The sequence below is a fragment of the Chinchilla lanigera genome, unplaced genomic scaffold (genome assembly GCF_000276665.1).
Source record: "Chinchilla lanigera isolate Chin_1 unplaced genomic scaffold, ChiLan1.0 scaffold00028, whole genome shotgun sequence".
In the NCBI taxonomy this organism is placed as follows: domain Eukaryota; kingdom Metazoa; phylum Chordata; class Mammalia; order Rodentia; family Chinchillidae; genus Chinchilla; species Chinchilla lanigera.
Window position 1 is genome coordinate 11,070,113 of NW_004955429.1, and position 20,981 is coordinate 11,091,093.

At 43.5% G+C, this 20,981-nt stretch overlaps 1 protein-coding gene across 3 annotated transcripts in view; it reads left to right on the forward strand.

The window, feature by feature from the left end:
* Rsu1 (Ras suppressor protein 1) overlaps nucleotides 1–20,981 on the forward strand; it is a 191,494-nt gene that overhangs the window by 26,908 nt on the left and 143,605 nt on the right. For all 3 annotated transcript variants that reach the window (XR_261324.2, XM_005386968.2, XM_005386967.2), the window contains 2 exons: nucleotides 16,088–16,208; nucleotides 20,765–20,883. Coding sequence is in view for 2 of the 3 variants with exons in the window: in XM_005386968.2 (XP_005387025.1) it covers nucleotides 16,088–16,208; nucleotides 20,765–20,883 (240 nt within the window). In the remaining variant the exon portion in view is untranslated. The remainder of the gene's footprint in view (nucleotides 1–16,087; nucleotides 16,209–20,764; nucleotides 20,884–20,981) is intronic.

Here is a 20,981-nt window from a genome sequence, read left to right on the forward strand (position 1 = left end):
AGCGTGGCACTATTTATCTGAAAGTGGTTCCATTCAGGAATGGTAAATAATCTGGTGACCGGAATTGCTGGACCATTCCTTACCATTTCATTAAAAAAAATAACCAAAAATACTAGCATCAAAGCTCTTTGTTTTCATCCATGTTATTCTTCAAAGGGGAAAGATTTAACTGTTCAATATGCTTTCTTTCCCTGCTTGAGGAGGGAAGACCCACAAGACAGATGGATTACATACATTTGTATCCACATTTTTCAAATTTTCAAGACTGGTCCCTCCACCCCTCCCTGCCTGGTTCTCTTGAGCATCCACAGTGTCACGATATGGTTATTATGAGATGGAATTAATATCTGTTTTAATAAGAATACCTTATGTGAATGATGGCCCATTTTATTCTTACTGCTCTGGCTTTAAAGATTTTAATGTCAGGGACCCACTCTCCTTTCTCATTCCTAATTGACTGTCACTCCTTTGTGCTTGCCATATTTCCTGCAGACTTGAATGATTTTCTAATCGTGTGGCAAGAATTTGTCAGGGAGCTCTCTGAGTCCAATGGAGTTGAGCAGGATGTCATGTCGCGGGATTTGTGTGGCGGATTTATGTGTTCACGTGCATTACAGATAGCTTGAAGCAATGTCATGGAGCTGTTGATTATTGAGAATTAGGAGTGGCAGTGAGAGAGGGCTCCTCACGTGCGGGAAACAGGCGGATTAGCTCATTTTTAGCCAAGCGCTATTTGGACCGAAAAGGCACAGGGACACAGTTGTCACCTTTAGGTCTTGGTGGCCACAGAAGCTAAAACGTGAGACCTGCCCGTCACGTGTGATCCTTGTTAGCACAGGTAATACGTTGGTGGTTGCATTGTTCTTGTAGAAAATGGCCCTGCTCTCCATGGAGACCATAATCCCAGTCTGGAAGGGATTTTCAGTGTGTTTTGAAAGGTGGACGGCACAATCTCTAAATTCCCCAAGACTTTGTGTGCAGACATTCTTGATGCTCTCCATGGCACAGTTCAGAAAAGTATCGCTTAATTGTTAAACTTAACCCTCATTAGATCTGTGTCACTACTGGGACGAACCGGGTTATTGGTAAGCAAGAAAGGCCGACTTGCTATATTCCTGTTATATCATTCATTGATCTGCCCTTTAAGAAACTCTTCCAACTAGTTGTGTATGTCGTTTTACGTATCCACAAAGACAGAAATCTCAAGGTTCAATGAATCAGTTTCTTTTTTCAGGCATAGCACGTTACATAAATTCAGAGAGGCATAAATAAGGAGCTAAATTGTGTCGGCTGTTAAAGAGGTTGACTGTGAACGAATCTAGACTTCCCATTTCTCCCCTCTCTGTTTTTTGTCTGCTGTTTTACTCTCTCTCTCTGAGACACTCTTTACCGAACCCAGGAGACTCTAATTAATCGTCTTGGTAAATTCTGTTTCCGGCCACGGTGAGTAGTGTCAGTGCCACCAGATCTGCTCCACTAAGGTCAAATTAGCATCTTTTACTATTTTTCTGGCATTTAAATGAATGACTTCTCCTATGGTTTTTCAAGTGTTTGTAGTAAATATGTCCATCTGATGGAAATATAAATATGCATTAAATGTAAGTGGCTGAGCACACCCTCCTGTCACTTTTTATTCTAATCAGTGTCTTTCACTTTCCATTGTTTTTAATAGGGACTGGCTGACAAGGCTACATTAAAACCACTGGGACTCAAAAGATAAACCCCTCAGCACCCGCCTTGATCGTGCTAACGCACTTGTGTTTTTGTCTCCGCGTGCCAGTTACGCTGCTCTCTGACATTGCCGCTTGCTCGGGTATTTAGGGAGTGAATGACTGGCTTACCCAGTCTGAGACCTGCACTTGGGGACACTGTTCGAGTCCACTGACTTGAGTTGATGTCTGCACGGGCAGCTCATCAATGCAGGACTGGGTTGATGGCCCTTTTCCTGCTGGTGGTTTTGACTAGGACAGGGAAGGTAAATAAGCCACGAAGTCGCTAAAGGTGCACTCTATGGCCCTGAAATTGCCCAGGCTTTGTGAGCACAAATCCCTGAAGTTTTCTTTAATGGAGTTCCTAAAACTGTTTGAAGCTTCCCAAGGTAATTATGTACTGTCAGAGCTTTATTTTTATTACAATAAAGCTATTTATGTAGACCTAGTAGTTTGGGACAGCATTGGTGGTTTTTGGTCAAGTCAGCGGAAGAACCCACGGAGACAGTAGCTTTCCCAGGCGTGTGCGTGCTCTCGATGTAGCTATCCAGACAGGAGGAGGAACAGTCAGTGATCTTTTCCCTCTGCCTTCGCCCGACGTTGGGCAGGTGCAAACTAGGAACCCAGCAGGGCGGACTCTTACTGACCCAGTGGACAGAATTTCAGAATAAATATCCTTTCATGTATTTACTTTTTGCAGCACTTTGGATAAAACCCAGGGCCTCACGCATGCTAGGCAGACACTGGACCACTGAGTTACGCCCCAGCCCAAGAGTAAGGTTTTCGTAGCCACTCCTTTCACTGAGCACCGCCTGCTGCCACGCAGGTGCTAGGTGCTCTCTCTTTGACTTCCAGAAACCGCCCCCATCGGGCCACGGCCCGATGGCTTTTTTTCCTCTCGGGCTGCCATAGAACAGTCTCCTGCCCCCCGCCCCATCCCAGCCTCTGCATCTGTGCTGGGTCCTGCTCTCCGGAGCCCCCTCTGCTGTCCCCTCCCTGAGGCCCCTTGCCCACTCCGGTCCACGCCACCTTCTTCCACACCCGTGTTGCACATGGATTCCTCAGTACCAAAGTGACAGTTCCTTTGTCCTTCTGTGGCTTCACGTTTCTTGTCTCCTCAGCTAGACCGTAAGCTTTTGCAAAAACAAGGAGCATTTCTTAGTCGGGTGAAAGCCTGTGGCTGAGTGCTGAGCACTGTCCCTATCATCCCCCATGTAACTGACCGTGGTTGTTCAAAGGAAGGACCTGGTTTCAGAGGGAGCAGCAGCCCTGAAGTGGCTGCTATGACCAGGCGATTTCTTCAGGACTGGCTGGTAGACGGATTTCAGAGGTTCTGGCCACTACAGACTGCCGTGTCTTGGTCATCGTGTGCCTCTTTCAAATGTGCCGGGCTGTGAGCACACTAAAGAAACACGTCCAAGAAACTGACGTTTGCCTCTTCCGCACACTCAGCGCGGTCCTTCTGTAGCTCAGGTGTGATGGGCTCTGAGGGCCTCTGGCACCCCACGGGACCTGCAGCTCAGGAAAACTGGGATCCTGACCCCCATGGGATCCTCAAGACCCCCCTGGGCTCAACTGAGTTCTCTCCAAGTTTTACCCTCTCCTCTCGGTACTCTGCAGCTCATTGATGATTGAGCCTGTGCTCCCTTCACTCAGAATTAGTCCCATATATTTAAATCCTCAAGATATTTACTAATTTTCACATGTACCTAATTGCGTTCTGAATTTCCAGAGGTAGGAATCCTTTTTGTCCCTTCACATAGCAACCCAAAGATTTTCTTCGCGTGGCTTCTTTCGGTCTGCCCTTTCTGAAGCCCTCATCTTCTTAGTGACCCTCCCTTTGGAGTCATCACTAGCTGTGTGTTTTTCAGTCTGCCCCTTAAATCTGATCCCCAGATTTTATAGGGTTGAGGGGTGTAGGCTTTGTGTCTGTGTTTTCACCCTTTGAAATTTCTTTCAGGGACAGCCATTCTAAAAGTGGTCCACTAGAGGTCACTGTTGAGACACACATTCCAACCCCCATCCATTCTTGTACATAAAAAGTAAAACCCAACTTGGTCTTCAGAGACATTGTTTGCCTGCTGTTGGGTGGGTCCTGTACCGCAGGGCTTGTTGGTGCTGCCACTTGCATAGGACAGTTTCATCGCGTTTAGAACCTTGGAGAAGGAGATTTGTTGTTTTTCTATTTGGCTCCTAAGATATATTCAGTTTCTCACTTTTTTTTTTTTTTTAGTGGTTATCATGGCTGCTTTCTTGCGTTAGAAATATTTCTTTTCCTAACATGTTATATATGTAATTGGATTTTAATTAAAAATAACGATGTAAAGCTGGGCGCGGTGGTGCACACCTGTAATCCCAGAACTCTCAAGGCTGAGACAGTAGGATCCCTGAGAGTTCAAGGCCAGCCTGGGATGCATAAAGTGAGCTCAAGGCCGGACTGAACTACACAGTGAGACCCTGTCTCAGCAACCAAAAAAGTCAGGAAAGTATTCATTTTGCACGTATTTATACTGATTTTTACTGTATAGTCATTTTACAGGGAAGAATACTATATGTTATTAAGTGAATTAGGTTCTGCCTCAGCGGTAAAGCAGTCTGAGTATTAATATTTAAACATGAAGCTTTCCTTAATTTTTGAAAATAACTTTACTCCTACAGCAACACCCATTTATAAATACTGAAAACACCTTAAATAGGACAACAGTATTTTTTACTTTTTTTTTTGGTTTTGGTTTTTCTCCAGTACCGGGAACCGAACTCACGACCTTGCGCATGCCAGGCAGGCGAGTATTTTTTACTTTATGACCCATTCGTGTTGAGGATTAAGCTGTCAGCATTTGTGCAGTAAATTCAGAGGCTGTCCCTCTGCTCTGTGCAGACTTCAAGTACCTTTCCGTTACGACAAACTTTCGTTCATGTGGAGCTCTGCATGAGATTGTTTACTTTTATACTTCGAAAAAAATTTTTTAAAGTACTGGGGATGGAACCTATTTGTACTGAGTTATGACCTGAGCCCTTTCCTCATTTTTTATTTTCAGATAGGGTCCTGCTAAGTCACAGAGTGGCCCAGTGTTGACTCAAACTTGCACTTCTCCTGCCAAAAACTTCCAAAGTGCTGGGATTAGAGAGATACCCCATGTCTGGCTTTACTTTGAACTTTAAAGTGTCAGATAAAACTCTCCTATATTATTGCTGGGGTACAACTTCAGATCTTTGCTGTGACTATATCTTGTTATTTAATGTACTAGAGATGGCTGGGCAGGTAGCAAACCCTGGCTTTATGGCAAAACATAAGTTTTTTTTAAAAAGCTATATCCTGTTAGTTGTAGGTTATGTATGAACTTGAAATTCTAGTGAACAAGAACGTGTTAGGATAGTTTCTTTAGTGATTTCAGTAATTTCTTTATGACGAATAATGTCCTAAGTACATAAAGAAGTCAAGGTAATACTTTTACGCATATATACAGAGTCTGCCGAAAAATATATACACACTTCAGGAAAAGAAAAACTTGTATAAATATTTTTACTAATTTATTGAGACATCATGAGTTTAATACAAGTTACCTTTGGCCTCTACAATTACAAAAGGTGCTCAAAGGGGTGGCCATGAGCTTCCAGACATTTATTAGGGTGGCAGACTGCTGCTTGGGTATCTTGGTCACCGAGATTGCTGCATATGCATTTTCAGTTTTTTCTTAAAGGGTCAACAGTGTAGTGGATTTTCTGTAATACATGACATCCTCTAGGGTCCCCCATATGAAGGTAACACCATCTGTTGAAAAAAAGTATTCTATTTTTCCCCTGAAATGTGCATATCTTTCTTTGGCAGACTCTGTATATAGGTAAGATATCTAACAGAAAGTTTTATTATAAGTGAACTAAGCATGTTGAACATGAAAATGTATTCTCAAAATATGCAGATCCAATTATATTAAAGAAAATGAAGCAGTTTTCTTAAAGTAATAAATTGAAACTCTTTTCTACAGATAGATTATTGAGATGAATGAAAAAAATTAACTGCCCCAATTCTGATAAGACTGACCTTCACCACTCTTCTAAGACTTTGTTCTTCCTGAGTCTATAGTTATTCCTTTTTTCATAGATTATTTGTCAGCCCTTACGCAAAGGCTCCCATGCCTGACTTGTATGAAATTAAACTGTGAGGGGGGAATATGCAAAATAAATCGTCCCTGTGTCATGAATTCATCTTGTGACAGTATCAAAACAACTTGCTGTTTGCATTTTAACAGAGTATAAATGTATTTATAATACAGAGGCTTTGATCAATAGCTTATTTTTTTAATTAGTGCACATTTATCAGTTTGTTACTGTGCCATCATCTGAAGATTAGAATTGAAAAATATATATATATAGTATTTTTGAGTGTGACAGCTATTAATTAAACAACGTCTATCTGTTGGTCTCAGGTGGCAGTTACCTTGAAAACTTGCTGGCACTTGGGAGTGTGCTGATGTTTCTTGCTTTAGAAAGTGGGCGGGTGAGTGGCCACATCTGTTGTGGTCCAGTGGCCCCGCCCACGGCCAAGGCTGGTGGCCACAGTGGGAAAGCTTGTTCTCTGCAAGAGACATCTCATCTGTGGCTTTTCGCATTCCTTTGTTGCTGGTTCCAGAGACCAACAAGTGCCTCTTGTAGAGTCCTTTTGCTCGAGAGCCTACTCCGTGCTAAAGGAAACTCACTAAAGCATAGTATACTACTTCTCCTACGGTGTATTTTTCAATGGAACGGTGTCAGTTGTTGCCTCTTGAGAAAGGTGGCTGGCTGTGGAGGAAGGGAGAGAGGGACCTGTGTGCCTTTCACTTTCCACATCATAAGTAGCCCATTTGAGGGGGCTGATCTTGAGATTTCCATTGCCGTTTACAGCAGAACACCTGTCAGACAGAACCAGTTTCCTGGCAGCATATTATGGATATATGGTATTGGGGCTTGTATGTGAATAGGTATGGTGTGTGTACGTGGAGCCTGCTGCTTTCACCGCTGTGAAGAACAGAACAATACAAGAGTTAATTAAGCTCCAGGAGAAGCAAAGGAATCAAGAGGTGTGAGGCCACTGCTGGTGAACAGGACACACCGCTTTCCAGTGAACTTTCTTCATAAGTGGGAGAACGCTCTAAAATGATAAAAGGAATCACTCAGGGTTTTACTAGAGAAGCAGATATAACACAAGATATTATAAATGTATAAGAAATTTCAAGATCGGCTTGTGGTGGTCAGCCATAGAGTTGGACGAGGAAGCGTGCAGAGGGTGTCTGCATGCTGGAGACTGAAGAGCCCAGCCCCAGGCCTGGAGCTCACTGCAGTGCCCCTGGAAGTCCGTAGCAGGAGGCTGATGGGTCTGTGACAGGATGCGGAAGCGTCCACTTCAGAAGGGTGAAGAATCCGAGGTGGAAGCTGAAGCGTCTGTGCCAGAAGCCAGGAGATGACGGAAGCCGAAGGTGAAGATGGATGCTCCTCCCAAGAACGGAAGCGAGTCTGTCCTTCCTCTTTCCTCATTTACACCATCGATGCTAGGGTGGGTCCTCTGCACCCTAGGGTACAGAATTGCCGAGCTGACTTAGTTAAGCTTCTAAACTTCTCAAGTTGACATAACCAATCAATCACTGCAAAAGGCTAGGTTAGTAAATTCATAAGCCAGTCCCCCTGTCCTTTACTATCATAATCCATGTTGTGTGCTGTGCATAATTACATGTGCTATACTTTTATGTGGCTAGCAGTGCAGTGGGCTTGCTACACCAGCGTCTCCACCAACAAAGGGATTGCGCTCGGTGCTAGGTGATGGCTTCTGTGTCACTAGGTGGTAGGAATGTTTCAGCTCTGCCATTTTCTTCGGGACCATGGACATATGTACAGTCCAGTGTTGACTGAAGTATTATGTGTCTCAGGATGGCATATAAATTTTCTGTTGTGTCTTGTAAATAATGTGGGCTGTGTGTATGTGTGTGTGTGTTAGTGTGCGTGGAGTAGGGCAGTGTGAGTATCCAGTGTGCGATATACTTAGATACACACATTCTTTTACAGCATACCTTTTTAACTTTTCTTAAGTCACTGACTTTTTAAAAGAGCAGAGTGAAGACCATAGCAGTGGTCCACAAAGATATTCATGCAATAGTTATGACTTCAGCACATTTGTGGATGCAGATAATCCATGACTTCTGTAGGGGTCCTTGTCCCTCAGGGCAGGGAAGCGCCAGGCTAGAGGAAAGACAACTCTACCTATATTTGCCCTACAGATAGATACATGGTATTTCTTGAAGGAGATGTTTCCTGGAAATTTGTGTGAAACTCGAAGATTTTTTAGGGTAATGTTAAATTCATTCTTTATATCTTTTTAAAATATTCATATACATCACCTTATTTATCTGCCTAAATTTACATTTTTAAGAAAGAATTTGTAATCTTGTAACACCCAATCTTGAATGCAGTGTGTGTGTGCGCGCGCGCGTGTGAGCATACGTATGCGCCTGTGAATTTTTCAACTCCAGTAAAATCTTGAGGGGCCTTTCCCCATTTTTGTGTTTCTGCTTTGTCAGTCAGTCTAGTAGAATAAACAACCCAGATGCGATTGACCACCAGTTAGCAAACCTATTGACCTTGTTTTCTGTCTCTGCCTGAATCTTCTTTTGTCTGTTTTGGTGGCTCCTTTAGCTTTCTTGCCTGCCCATGCATTTTTTGTCCTACTTACGCAATCATTTTCCCATCCGAAGTCCCCGCCCCTCCCTCCGAATCTTGCTCATCTTTTAGAACCCTCCTCGTATTTCCCAGCAGCCCTTGCTCCCCTCCAGTGGAACCAGCACTGTGTGGGAAGTAACATACAAGGTGGCCGTCATTCTGTTGGACCATGAAAGACGACACCCTGCCTGGGTAATAGCTTCAGTGTGAAATGAAGGAGGAAGAGCTGCGTTTACTGAGCAGCTCTGGGGAAACAGCCTAGCACCGTCAGATGATCAGGGCTTGGAGCTCTGGGGCTTCCTCAGGGCTTTCAGCCCCTGCCCTTGGCATTGCCTCCCTGCCCCTGGTTTGTGAGTGTGCAGTGCAGCTGTCCTCGCCAGGGAACTTTCAGCGCTCTGAGTAGGAGCCCTTCTGTGGCTTGGTCTTCCTCCTTCAAATAGAAAAAGCGGGAGAACTGCTACGGTTAGAAGGCAGAGCTGGTGGAGTAGAAGGGAATGCCTCAAAGCCGCTACATGGGCTGAGTGGATCGCTCCATCTCTGAGCATCTTGCCCCACCACGGCCTCCTTCCCTCCTCATCCACTTCCTCTGATCCTCAGGTTCTCAGCGTATGGCCAGACAGGAAGGGAGGCAACCTGTGAAGGAAACCTCAGCTGTAAAGATGGGAACTATGGGCAAGGCGTGCTTTGTGAGTGTACACGTGGGAAAAGTTGACTTCTTTCCTGCCTACCTCTTGATGTTAACAATGGAGCATTAAGTATATATTATAGTTGTACATAACAAATAGGCACCTGCTCTACATGCACATAAAAGGAGCTGAGCAGCTCTTTTTCCAACACAGAGCTCACTTTCTACGTCGATTCACTTAAGGTTCTTGTGTTGCTGTCTCCGGTTTTGCTCTTCTTGGTGTTGGAACTTCTCAGGCTTTTTTCCTAGTAGAGAGTTTTTCCTGTTCTTCTCTTACCCTCCACTAGATGCCGTGTCCTTTTCTCTCAGTTCTTCTCCTGCCCAGCCCCCAGATTCAGGCTGGTTATCGATGGATCATTGTGCCAGTGCTGTAGCATATCAGAACCAGGTGCGTTTCCCCCTCAGGGCTTTGCAGGTCCTCCTGAAGGGCAGCGGCCATTCCTTGGTCCTCTCTGAGAAGTTATTGCAGGGCGCAGGTGTGAACTAAGTTTTGTATCCACAGAGGAGAAGAAATTCATGCTTGTCAGCGTTTGGGGAGATTTGTTTGGTTATGTAAATACACTCTTTATAGTTCGGGGACTTCTTTTTCATGTTTGGATTTCTATTATAAAATCGGCCTTATTGCTTGTTTGTACCTTTTTTCTCTAATTTTTATATAATTGATTATTCTCACTGCTGCTCAAAGAGTGGGGCTTTTTTTTTTGTTTTTTCTCACAGTAATTAAGTCAGGGATATTTTTGGTTCCTAAAATGACTTACGCTGCAGAATCCTAAAGAGGATAATCCATGAAATGATATAATAAGTATGTACTTCCAGCTGTGGGTACTCAGTAAATATTTGTTGATTAATCAGAAGTAACATTACCATTGTCATTTGTAAATCTAATAATATTTGGGGGACATTGGCCTTTATTGAAGTGGATACTTAGATATTTTGCTATTTTATTTTTACCTTGAGGAACATGTAGAACCTTCTAAATGAGACTTTGTTTCAGTGTTTCATAAACTTTATGTTTTCAAATAACCTATAACTACTGTAATTCACTGCTTTAATAGCTGCTGTGGGGGAAACCCCATAAAATCTCTGAAGCAGTTATCATTAGTATATTTTTGAACTTCCAACTCATATGGCAATACATAATTAGTTCATAATCTACCTTGTGTTTTTGGCCAGAAAGCAAAGGTAATTAATCACTATAAGTACAAATGACCTTTTTTTGCATATAAAACTCTGAAGAACATAATTATGTGTATGCAAGGGAAAAGATCCTCTTGTACATGGAATCATTAAAGTGGCATTGCGGACTGTGATATCTGATCTGCTGAAGGAACTGACGTGTGTGTAATTGGTCTACACATCATTTCTGCGGAGTGTAGACACCAACATTTTCCAGCTGTGATATCAAAAGCTTACAGGGCCTGTGCTTTTTACTTTGCTCGGAATGCTCCAAGTCCCATTTTGCATTGTTTCTGGTCAGTTTGGCCTCTTTTCACCTTGTCCCGTGCAGACCAGAGGGAGACAGTTGGAATCCAGTGTCACGTTCATCAAACACTGGGGTAAAGAGATGTTTCCGTTCATCATTTTCTCTTAAGTAGCTGTTTATCCCGTACGTATGTGCAGTGAGCGATCGCATTCGTTTTCATGTATTCTCAAGTTTTTAGTAGTCTTTCTAGCAAATAAGTTTAGTATGACATAAGGTAATTTCATAGCCTTTATCATCTTTTATTTATTTTTTTTTAAGGAGCAGTAGAAACATGTAGCTTTGCAAAAATAAAACCAGACATTTTCCTTTGTTATGGCAGCAGACAGAAATCTCTTATTTTTTTTTACTATAAACATGTCAGGTTTATAGAAGCAGCTCTGTTTGCTCTAGTTTGCGTGCTGTTGTTCGGTGTTCAGCCCAAGGGTAGGTGGCACTTTTGCCTCCCCAGAAATGGGCACAAGGCAGCAGCGCTTAACCAGCGCAGGACCAGGGTGTGCTCTTGGCTCCCAGAAAGCCCCTCCCCGACCTTCCTGTGGGTAAGTCACCCTGCATCACCCACTTCCGTTACAAGCCTGTGAATCCCTTGTTCAAAGAGACAACAGGGCTGAAGCGCCTGCTTTGCTACCCCTGCCCAGTCGTAGCGCAGTAAGCACCAGACGAGACAGCTCTTGGTTCTTCCGCACGAATACAGAGTGGAGCTCTCACCACCCAGAAGTTTGGTTGAAGTGGGAGGGAGAGGTCACCTCCGGATTTCGTGCCCGTGCTTCTGACAGAAACCCACACAGTTCTACGCAGCTTCTGGCTTCCTGGCATCGTGGGTGTTAATGTAGCACGTGGTCTATTACTGCCCTTCTATAGCAGCAGAGCGCTCACCATATGGCCGTAAAGACCAATGCCTGACCCTCTGACCCTCCCGTGGGCTGCGTGCAGGCGAGCTCCCGGCCGTATGTTTTGCGTGGCGCCTGCTGTTCCCAGAGCCTGTCACTCTTCACAGTTTGTTTCTTTGCCTCAGGGTCCAAGATGCTTTTGCTCAGAAAATGCCCTGATCGGCTGCACCTAAGCCGGCCAACCCGTACTATACCCAGCACGCAAAGGTTAGGCCTCGGTATTTCAGAGGACAAAAGTATAGCAGGGGGCATCCCTTCACGTGATGTGGCTGCTGAAGTGACTTCATCTGGTGGATTACGCAATACAGGGATTCTCTCCCCTTGAATGTTGTCATCTGCCAATACCAGTCTCACCATTAAATCTATGTGAGGAAGCAGAAGCTGATGAGATATGGTGCGATGGTTGGGCCTCTTGTTTTTTCCCATCAATCCCTGGGCTCAGAAGGAATCTTAATTTGGATAAGATTGGTTATTATACTGTCATCATCACTGTGGTGCAGGGTTAGGGATACATGGAATTAGCAATCTTGATGTCACCAATGAATTAAAAGTTCTCTGTACCAAAATAGGGTTCTCAGACCAATAGCATCTGCATCCCCTGGGAGCTTGGGGAGTGCAGATTCTTGGCCCCAACCCAGTGGAATCAGAAACTCACTGGTGCTTTCCTGTGTCTTAGCGAGCCCTGTGGCAAGTCTGATGTACTCCACAGTTTGAGATCCACTGTAAAACATTCTGCAGGGATGGAAACTCCCAGGACAGGAACAACCAGCCATGTGTGGTGGTTGTGACCAAAAAATGCAATTAGTAATTTTATTTAATGTTGATTAATCTAGATTTAAGCATCCGCACAACTAGTGGGTGCCCTTTGAACAGCCCAACTCCAGGACTTACTCTGCTGTGTGTTTTCATAGGGGCACACTCCTAAAATGCTCTGTGAATAAATTATTAGTTATAGCATTTTAAATTTTCAGTCATAAGTCATACTCCTGGAGTAAAAATCCTGTTGCTGTAACTAGTTTATTTTGGTTATTTGGAGTCTCCTTTTGCAGGGCGGGAACTTACGAGCGGCCAGGTAGCTGAGGGAAGCTGAGTTTGGCCCAACACGTTAGACAGACACATCTCTAGAGTAATATTTAAGTTCTTTGATTCAGGAGGATTTGAAGGATGAGAGGGCCCAGCTGGCCTTGTTAGTCCAACTGGTTAAAATCCCAGAAGACGCTATGACTGCAGTCCCTGGCCGTAGACCCCTGGGGCCGTGCCCACGGCTCTGTCCCCTTTTGCAGAAGCAGTGGAAGCCCTGGACTCAGAGGGACCCGGAGGTTGTGTGGTCCTGTGGTTGGGGCAGAATGCCATGTGAAGGAGCCACGCAAGCCCAAGCGTGGTTAGGATCTCTCTCCCAAATGTAACAGCCGAAGTCTCAAGACAAAATGAACCCTCGTTGGTGACAGAGAAAATGAGTCTAAGTATCGCAAGCAAAAGTTCTACATGACCGAGCTTCCTAATTGGGGACCCTATTGTTGTATTATTTAAATCCATTACCACTGATTTTCATAGTGCATCTCTTCTTCGACTCATAAATGTTGCACACAGGTAGAAGAGTGTTTAGAAATGGCCATTCTCCGGCCTTCTCATTTTGCACTTGAGACCTGGGAGGCCCAGAGAGGTTGTGTATTGAGCAAAAGCACACACAGCAAGGACGCCGGTGAGGCGGGCTAGGCCTGAGTCACCTCTGCATCCCATGCTCCTCTGGGGCTTCTCTGTGCCCAGTTCTGCGTTGCCTCTGTGCCCTGTGGGTACTGCTGGGCATCACAGAACTTTGGTGAAATATGGCTATCCACCTTTCACAATAGCTAAAATTATTTGTGCTATGTATGTATATGATGTAGTCATTGCATAATTTGTATTGTTAACCTTCTTAATGGATAGTTTTGTTGGATTAGCTTGTTTTCAAAGCACTAGGTCCATTTCAGGTTTGACCCCTCCTTTTGTAACTTTGTGCTTTGAATAGCATGGCTCTCTCACTGTCCCAAAGCACTGCTTCATGCCAGGAATGTGATGCTGTGCTCATAATAAACGTTTGCTAAATATTGGTCAAAAGAATGAATGGAATCCAGCCAGACAGGTTTGAATGGTAACGTCTTTTGATATTGACTGTGGCTGGGGGAAAAAAAATCTACTTTAGGGAAAATATTGTGTGATTTTTTTTTTTTTTTCCTGCTGCTAGCTTGAATGAAGTCTTACACACGAAAAATTCACACGCGCATCAAAAGGCTGGGAGAGGATGGGTAAATTGAATGTGGGGCTATTGTTTGTGTCCACAAAACAAAGTCCTAAATCACATTTAGCATAATTTGTGGTTTTAAATTGGACTGGTTTGGAAGGAGAGTGAAATAATCTCTCATCCTGTCAAAAGGGCGATACCTTTAGATCAGCATTTAATTGCATTGGCAGAGTAACTTTGGGGTGGCCGCAGTAATTCTGGTCGCATTATTCTTGGTTTGTGGCTAAATTGAGATCATCATTTTCTCCTGGTTTCACTAACTTTCTTTATTGCTCTTCAAACTCATCAGATCAGTGTGGGGAGAGTAGGTTTCCTGGTAGCTGGAGGGTGGACAAAGGTCTCTGGGTAGCTGCACTTTGCAGAATAGGGAGAGTCCTGGGGAAAGTGACACATGGTGACAGAGAAGGTACCGGCTTGTGATTTATATAAAGCAAATAGCATTCATTTTTACAAAAGGGTGCTATTGTGTCCGCACCCAAAATATGCTTTTGCAGCCACTTTGTACAGGTCAGGTTTGTATGCTTTAATGTGAATCTGCAGGAATAATTCTGGAAGTAATTCCTAGCTGTCTCAATTATTCCACGAAAACCGCTTATCTCCAGCCACTTCGGGAAGCAGTCCACTGCCCAGTTACTGGACGCTGTCCCTTGCCTCTGAGTCCTGCTCCAGATTGATTTCTAGTTTGCAGGCGTGCTCCTCCCAATAAAGGCATTTCCTTTAACTTGTACCAAGCCTTCCCACTCTCCAAAAACAATCAGTCATCGATGTTTTAGACATTTCCTAGCCCTAAGAGTGATGCCTCAGAACTGTAATGAACAGTGTGCCCCTCCTCTTTCTTTGTCCCCCGGGGAGTTACCAGCTGGTGTCCTTGGAGTAGCCGCCTCCTTGATTATGTTAGATCTGTGTTTGGAATTTCATACACACCTTGGTGGCGGGTCTAAGCACAGGTGCTCCTGGTTGAGTTGAGGCTTGAGCGGCAGGCAGGCATTCAGCCGTCGGGGGCAGAGGAGGAGGAGGGGGCGGGTGGCTGCCAGGAGACTCTTAGCCGCATTTTCACGCTGGACTCAAGGCCCGTGGCAGTGTTTCTAGTTACCTGCATCGTGTTTATATTCAGGCTTCTGTGAGCCTTGGGCAAGATCATTGCACATGCAGATGTTCGTAGAAAGATTGAGTAACGAATGGGATCAGTAAGTACGGTCTGTGCAAAGTCCTCTTGCTGCCAGTTCAAAGTTGGACTTTTGTTCCTCTGTATCCATGGGTGGTTGGTTCCAGGAGCCTCTAAGATAACAGAATCCAAGGATGCTGCGTCCCTCGTGTAAAATAGCATAGTATTTGCTTATAACCTGTGCACATCCTCCAAATACTTTAAATCACCTCCAGATCACTTACAAGACCTACTACAATGTAAATGTTATGCAAATAGCTATTACATTGAATTGCTTAAGGACTAGTGACAAAGGACAAAAGTGTGTATGTCTGGATCTGTGGGTGGTTGACTCTGCAGATGTGGAACCTACAGACATTGAGGACTGACTATATTTTTGAGATAACAACGCCTTTGGCTTTTAAATTTGTATTTGCAGATACAGATTACAGGGAAGGGAGACCCCTACAGATCCTATGTGGTTGTTTTTCAACTTTGATCTGCATACTACTTAGTTCATAGCATGCTCCTCAGTTTGGTAATTGTATTTCTGTATAATTTCAGTGTATCGATCCATTGTTAATCTATGTAACCTGTGTGTGTGTGTGTGTGTGTGTGTGTGTGTGTGTGTTGGCCAAGGTATATTACTCCAAAGGCCCAAATCAGAAACTAGGCAGGTTGAATATTTTGTCATTTAAGGTTGAGCTTAAATTGAGATGTAATACAATGTTTAAGAGGACAGCTCTTCAGATAACTGGACTGTTTAAAAGGCTTCAATGTGGGGCCATCACAGGGAGGAATTTGGGTTTGCTATCTGTGTTCTGGTGGAGGTACGAGAGAACCAAAAGGCAGAAAATAGTTGCACTTAGACCTATGACAATTGGAAGTCTGTGTACTTTGTAATTATCATTTCGTAGTCAGTTTATGGTTCAGAAATTCCTTGTCTTTCCTTTTTTTGCCTCCTTCCTTACTATTCACCTGATACAAACCATGGCAAATCTTCTGTTCTGATCATACAAGAAGAAACACCTCTGCTTCGACCTGGTGGTGAGGCACTACCTAGGAACCTGGGAAAGAAATAAAAACCGAATGTGAATTACGTGGTCGTATTGGAGCTAAAGTTTCACGGGAAAGGAAAGCAAAATGTGTTGCTGGTATTCCTGGCTGGGAGAGAGGCTCCCGGATTCACATCCTGCGTTTTGTCTCCGTAGCTGTGCCGCCCAATGTCGCAGAGCTGAAGAACTTGGAAGTGCTTAACTTTTTTAACAACCAGATTGAAGAGCTGCCCACGCAGATCAGCAGCCTTCAGAAGCTCAAGCACCTGAACCTCGGGTGAGTATTGAGGTGCAGAGAGAAAGGCGCAGAAGGGGCGTGGGGGGAGCAAAGGGCAGGGACACTGTCCATGTTACTGCATAGAAGTGTGTTTCCTGTTTCCTTTTATATGTGAGGTTTTAAGGAAAGTTTTATTGTTTTAATATATCCTTTCAATGGCCTACACTAGTGCATATCTGTTTGAGAGCTAATTGAGAAGCTAATTGTTAGCTCAATAAGGGAGTTTTTTTTCTACTGTATTTTGTGTCCAATAAAATTTTTTATTTCAGTTATGGTGACCAAGGAGACACTGACGTGTCTGCATAGCATTAGCTGTTCAAACAAGTTACAATATGGTTGATTTTTTTTTTTTTTTTTTCCCCCTTCTCTGTATTAGTTAGAAATATTTCACAAAGTGCCTTCCTTCCGGGGACAGGAAGCTACCGTTCTCTCATGCCACTTCATTAATTCTTGCAGTTCTCCTGAGTGGCCAGGAGGTTATAATCCTGTGTCTTTATGCAGAGGTGAACAGAGGAATGTTGATTCAGCTGAGGTGGCAGAACCAAGAAGCAGCCACTAATAACGCCTTGTACTCCCGGATCGCTGTGCAGTTCTGAGTCCTCACGCCAGCAGTGACCCCCTCCACATTTGTGAGGCAGGGAGGGAACGCGTTAGTGCTCCCGTTCCACAGGGAGGAGGCCAAGCCTTTTCCAAGGGGTTCAGGGACTTGCTTCCTACTCACCCCGAGGCTGCTGGCAGAAAGCAGGGGAAATCCCATTGGTGCGGGTCCATGCCTTCTCCATCACAGTCCAGAGAGGCCAGCCGGAGCTGTGGCTTCTGAGTTCTGCCTTCATTGTCAAAGGTGTTAGGTGAAACTGCTCATTCATGCTTCACTCTCTGAGCGGACTACTACATTCATTAAATTGTAGCCCCTCCGTGCTCACTTAAGTCAGGGACTGACATGGAGTGGAACAGGAACTGGCCAGGTATTTATCAGTTTAGCAGGAGGCGAGCGTGGCAAAGAATCTCATCCACGAAATTCCTGTTAGATTATTCTTTGCACAGGCATGTGGTTAGACATTTAGTTTGAAGCCCACTTGGGCTAAGAGACCATCCTTGTAAGACCCATGAGCATTCTTTTTTCTAACGTGTGAGGGGAAGTAGCGTTGAAAGAAGGGAGAAACCTCATCTTACAAGAGATGGTTCTTTCCTCTGCATATTTAGAAACTCTTTTCCTATCTGGCAAAGCAGAAAAGGAAGGACCCTACATTTATTAAAGATTACTAAGTCTCAGTGCTTAATTGGCATGTACTTACGAAGCTAAAACCAGATATAGGGGTATATTTGTACTGTTCATTTGTTCATTTATTAAAGGAGGTATATATAGTTCCATCCTTAGGAACATAGCCTGGTACATGGCAAATAAGGTGTAATGTTGTTATTATTATTAGTATTAGTATTACTATTATTTAGTTTTTCCTTTATTTTGTTTACATGGAAGTGCCTGTTCTATATCAGGAGTCTTGCTTGTCTCGGGGGTCAAAGGTGAAAGTCACGGTCTGGGTTAGGGTTGGGGTTAAGAGCCAGGGCTTGCTGTGGGTCAGCAGTAACAGTACAATAGGGTCCCAGACATGCTGGGGCTGATGGCTTCGTGGGACAGGGAGACAGAGCATGCTGGTCCACACGTGAGGTCCTCGGAGAATTCACACGGGGAACGCCTGGCTCCCGGCTTCACACCTGAGAAGTAATTTCTCAGGCTTAGAAGTGGAAGGAAGGCATCTCAGGTTGGGATGAGCTGTGACCTATTTAGAAGCTCAGAGCATTGCACATCCGGGAATTTTTATTGCAGGTTTATTGATATTTCTGAGTGCACGATCTGAGGCAAGCAGTGGTCAGGGGAGAGGCAAGGCGACACATGCAGTTGGGAATGTCTGCTGCTCATTTTAATGAGTGCTTGTGAACTTCCCAACGGAAAACAAGCCTAAGCAACCAACCGTTCGGGCCCAGTAGAGCTCCATGGCAATTGGGGAAAACAGCTGTGAAAAAACAGATGGCAGAGAACCAGAAGTGCTAGTGAAGGGCCTTGTGAGCTACAAAAAGGAGCTTTGGTTTTATCCTACTGTCCATTGAGAAAGTAGCATAATGGAATAGTGGGTATGAGTTGAGATTTCTCCATGAAAGGTCAGAGTAGAGAAACTTGAAAGAAACTAGAGATTGGGCGGCAAGCGAGAATGCTAGTTTAATGGCTTAGGTGAACGAGGGCAGTGACGGAGGCATGGGAGAGATTTTATTTGCAAATATACAGAAGGAGAAGTTGGCAACACAGCAATGGATAGGGTAGGGCAATACCCAGATTTCTGTTTTTGGTAACTAAAATGGAAATACAAATGGGGATCAGTTTGGGAAAAATATAATGAGCCTTGGTATTGTTCACTTAGGTGTGACATACCTTTGGGCAGAGTGATAAACTGTCCTTTTTCATTTATTATTCATCATTTCCTTCTAGTCCTCTTTGAGTTGTTTGCATTTTTGGCTCTTGGAGCTTTGTGGATTGTATAATGCTTTCTTTGTTTAGTGACACACTCACACCAGCAGGATTGTTAAACTTCCAAACAAAAGTTTTACTTCTTTGGGAGAGAAATTAAGATAGGTTTCAGGAAAGGATATTCAGTCTTGAAATGGCACAGAGTATTAAATGCAGACAGTAATTGCCAGGTTAAAATAAGTTGTAGAGAAGACTGTTTAAGAATAGTCATCCAGAATAAAAACATACACGTAGGAGACCACAGAGCCAGAGAAGTTAGACCACATGGACTGTGGCCCAGAAGACTCGCTGATCCAAAATTTGCTTTTAAAGTTATGTAGTATTTGCTGTTTTTTCTGATGATCACAAAACCTGAAAATGTGTTGACCACCCGCTTAAATAAAAGAACATTTTGTTGTGTTCTTAATTGTTTAAACCTAGTTCTTCTTATAGAGTTATTTTCCAAGAAATGCAAAACCATATAGGTGCCATATTGGTACAGTAATAATTTCTGGGATGACTTCACTGGGTCAGCATTCCCAGTGAATCTGGAGCAACTCCCAGCCTGGTTTGTTGCTAGAGCTTAGCTCATGAACACTTAGTAGTTAGTGAACCAAGTAGGCTACTTGACAAAAACGCTTCACAGATAGTGAATTGATAGAAAATCTGGGTCATCATTATCATTGCGGCAAATGTCCTGAAGGTTATTTTGCCCGTGAAAGTCTACCTGAGAGATAGAAATCCACTTTTCTCTTTTGGTTTTCCATTCTGCCATCAGTCATGTCTTGTGAGGCCTGACTGGTGGGGGTGGACAGGATCGCATCTATTACGAGAAAGATCAGTGACTGGAATGATTTTTAGTGTCACAGTCCCTCCTGTCTCTTAATATCTGTCAACTTAAAGTTTTGGTTTTTTAAATTGACTTTTAAGAATATTCAAAGGAAACTGCATTAAGAAAAATAAGGGTCTTGAATAGGATAAATGATGGTAATATTAAAAAATTACCCTCAGGTTTCATTGGATACATACACACATATACGCACACACATGCATATCCAAAAGTTTGCCATCTTGGTATACAATTGAGATTCAGTGATGGTACAGTATGTTTACATTATTGTGCAAGCGATCTGCGGAAATTTCTCTTCTTGCAAACCTGAAACTCTATAGCCATTGAACAACACTTTCCCCCAAGCCCCCTGACAACCACTAGTGTAATTGGAGATAATTTTAAATCCCAATAGTTGTACAACATGAAGTTGAAATTTCTCCCTTCCATTAAAAGGAATAAATGACGTAAAACACATCAAAAAGTTGGAAAACAGCAATACAAAATACGCATTTTTGGAGGTATCATTGTGCATTCCCTGGGAAGTGTTTCTCCAGACAGACAAATATTTTGTGATAGTTTCAGTTTTTATACAAAACAATAATTGAACTTCACCGTTGGAGAAAATTACAACTGAGAATTTTTAAAATGTTTTACAAATATATAGATCTTGTGACTAAAATTATTAGGTTAAGACAGGTACTGCACAATCTCACTGGTATGTTATCTGTTCAGAAAGCGGAATTTGTAGAAGCAGAGCAGATTGGTGGTCCCCAGAGGCCTAGTGAGTGGGGACCATGTGGACGTGTTAGTCCACGGACACAGAATGTCATGCAGACAGGATTAAGTTCAGGAGAACTACTGTGTGTCATGGTGACTACATTATATAGCAAAATATATGCTATTTTCGAGAATTGCTAAGACAGTAGCTTCTTTTAACATTCTCACCACACACACATACCGGTAAATAAGATGACCAGGCTTGTTAGACAGCTTGATTTGGCCGTTCCACACTGTATCTGTCTACCCACGTATCATTTGTACAGCACTGTGAGTATATATAATTTTTATTTGTCCCTTACATTACATTTAAAAAGCATAAAGTAAATGTGGAACCCTGGCACTTTGTAAGGCTTTCAGCCTGTCAAAAAGTAGTGGAAATCATCTGTGTTCTGTGTGAACGTGTGTCTTGTGTGTGATGACTGGCGTTTTCCTTCCGCGCAGCATGAACCGGCTAAACACTCTGCCACGCGGGTTTGGCTCGCTCCCAGCTCTGGAAGTCCTGGACTTGACTTACAACAACTTGAATGAAAATTCTCTTCCTGGAAATTTCTTCTACCTTAGTAAGAAACTTTTAATTCTATAAATCTCCTTAGCATGGTACTTTGCATTCTAAGGTAAAATTTATTTGCCAGGGCCCAGACTCTTAAGAGAAATTATT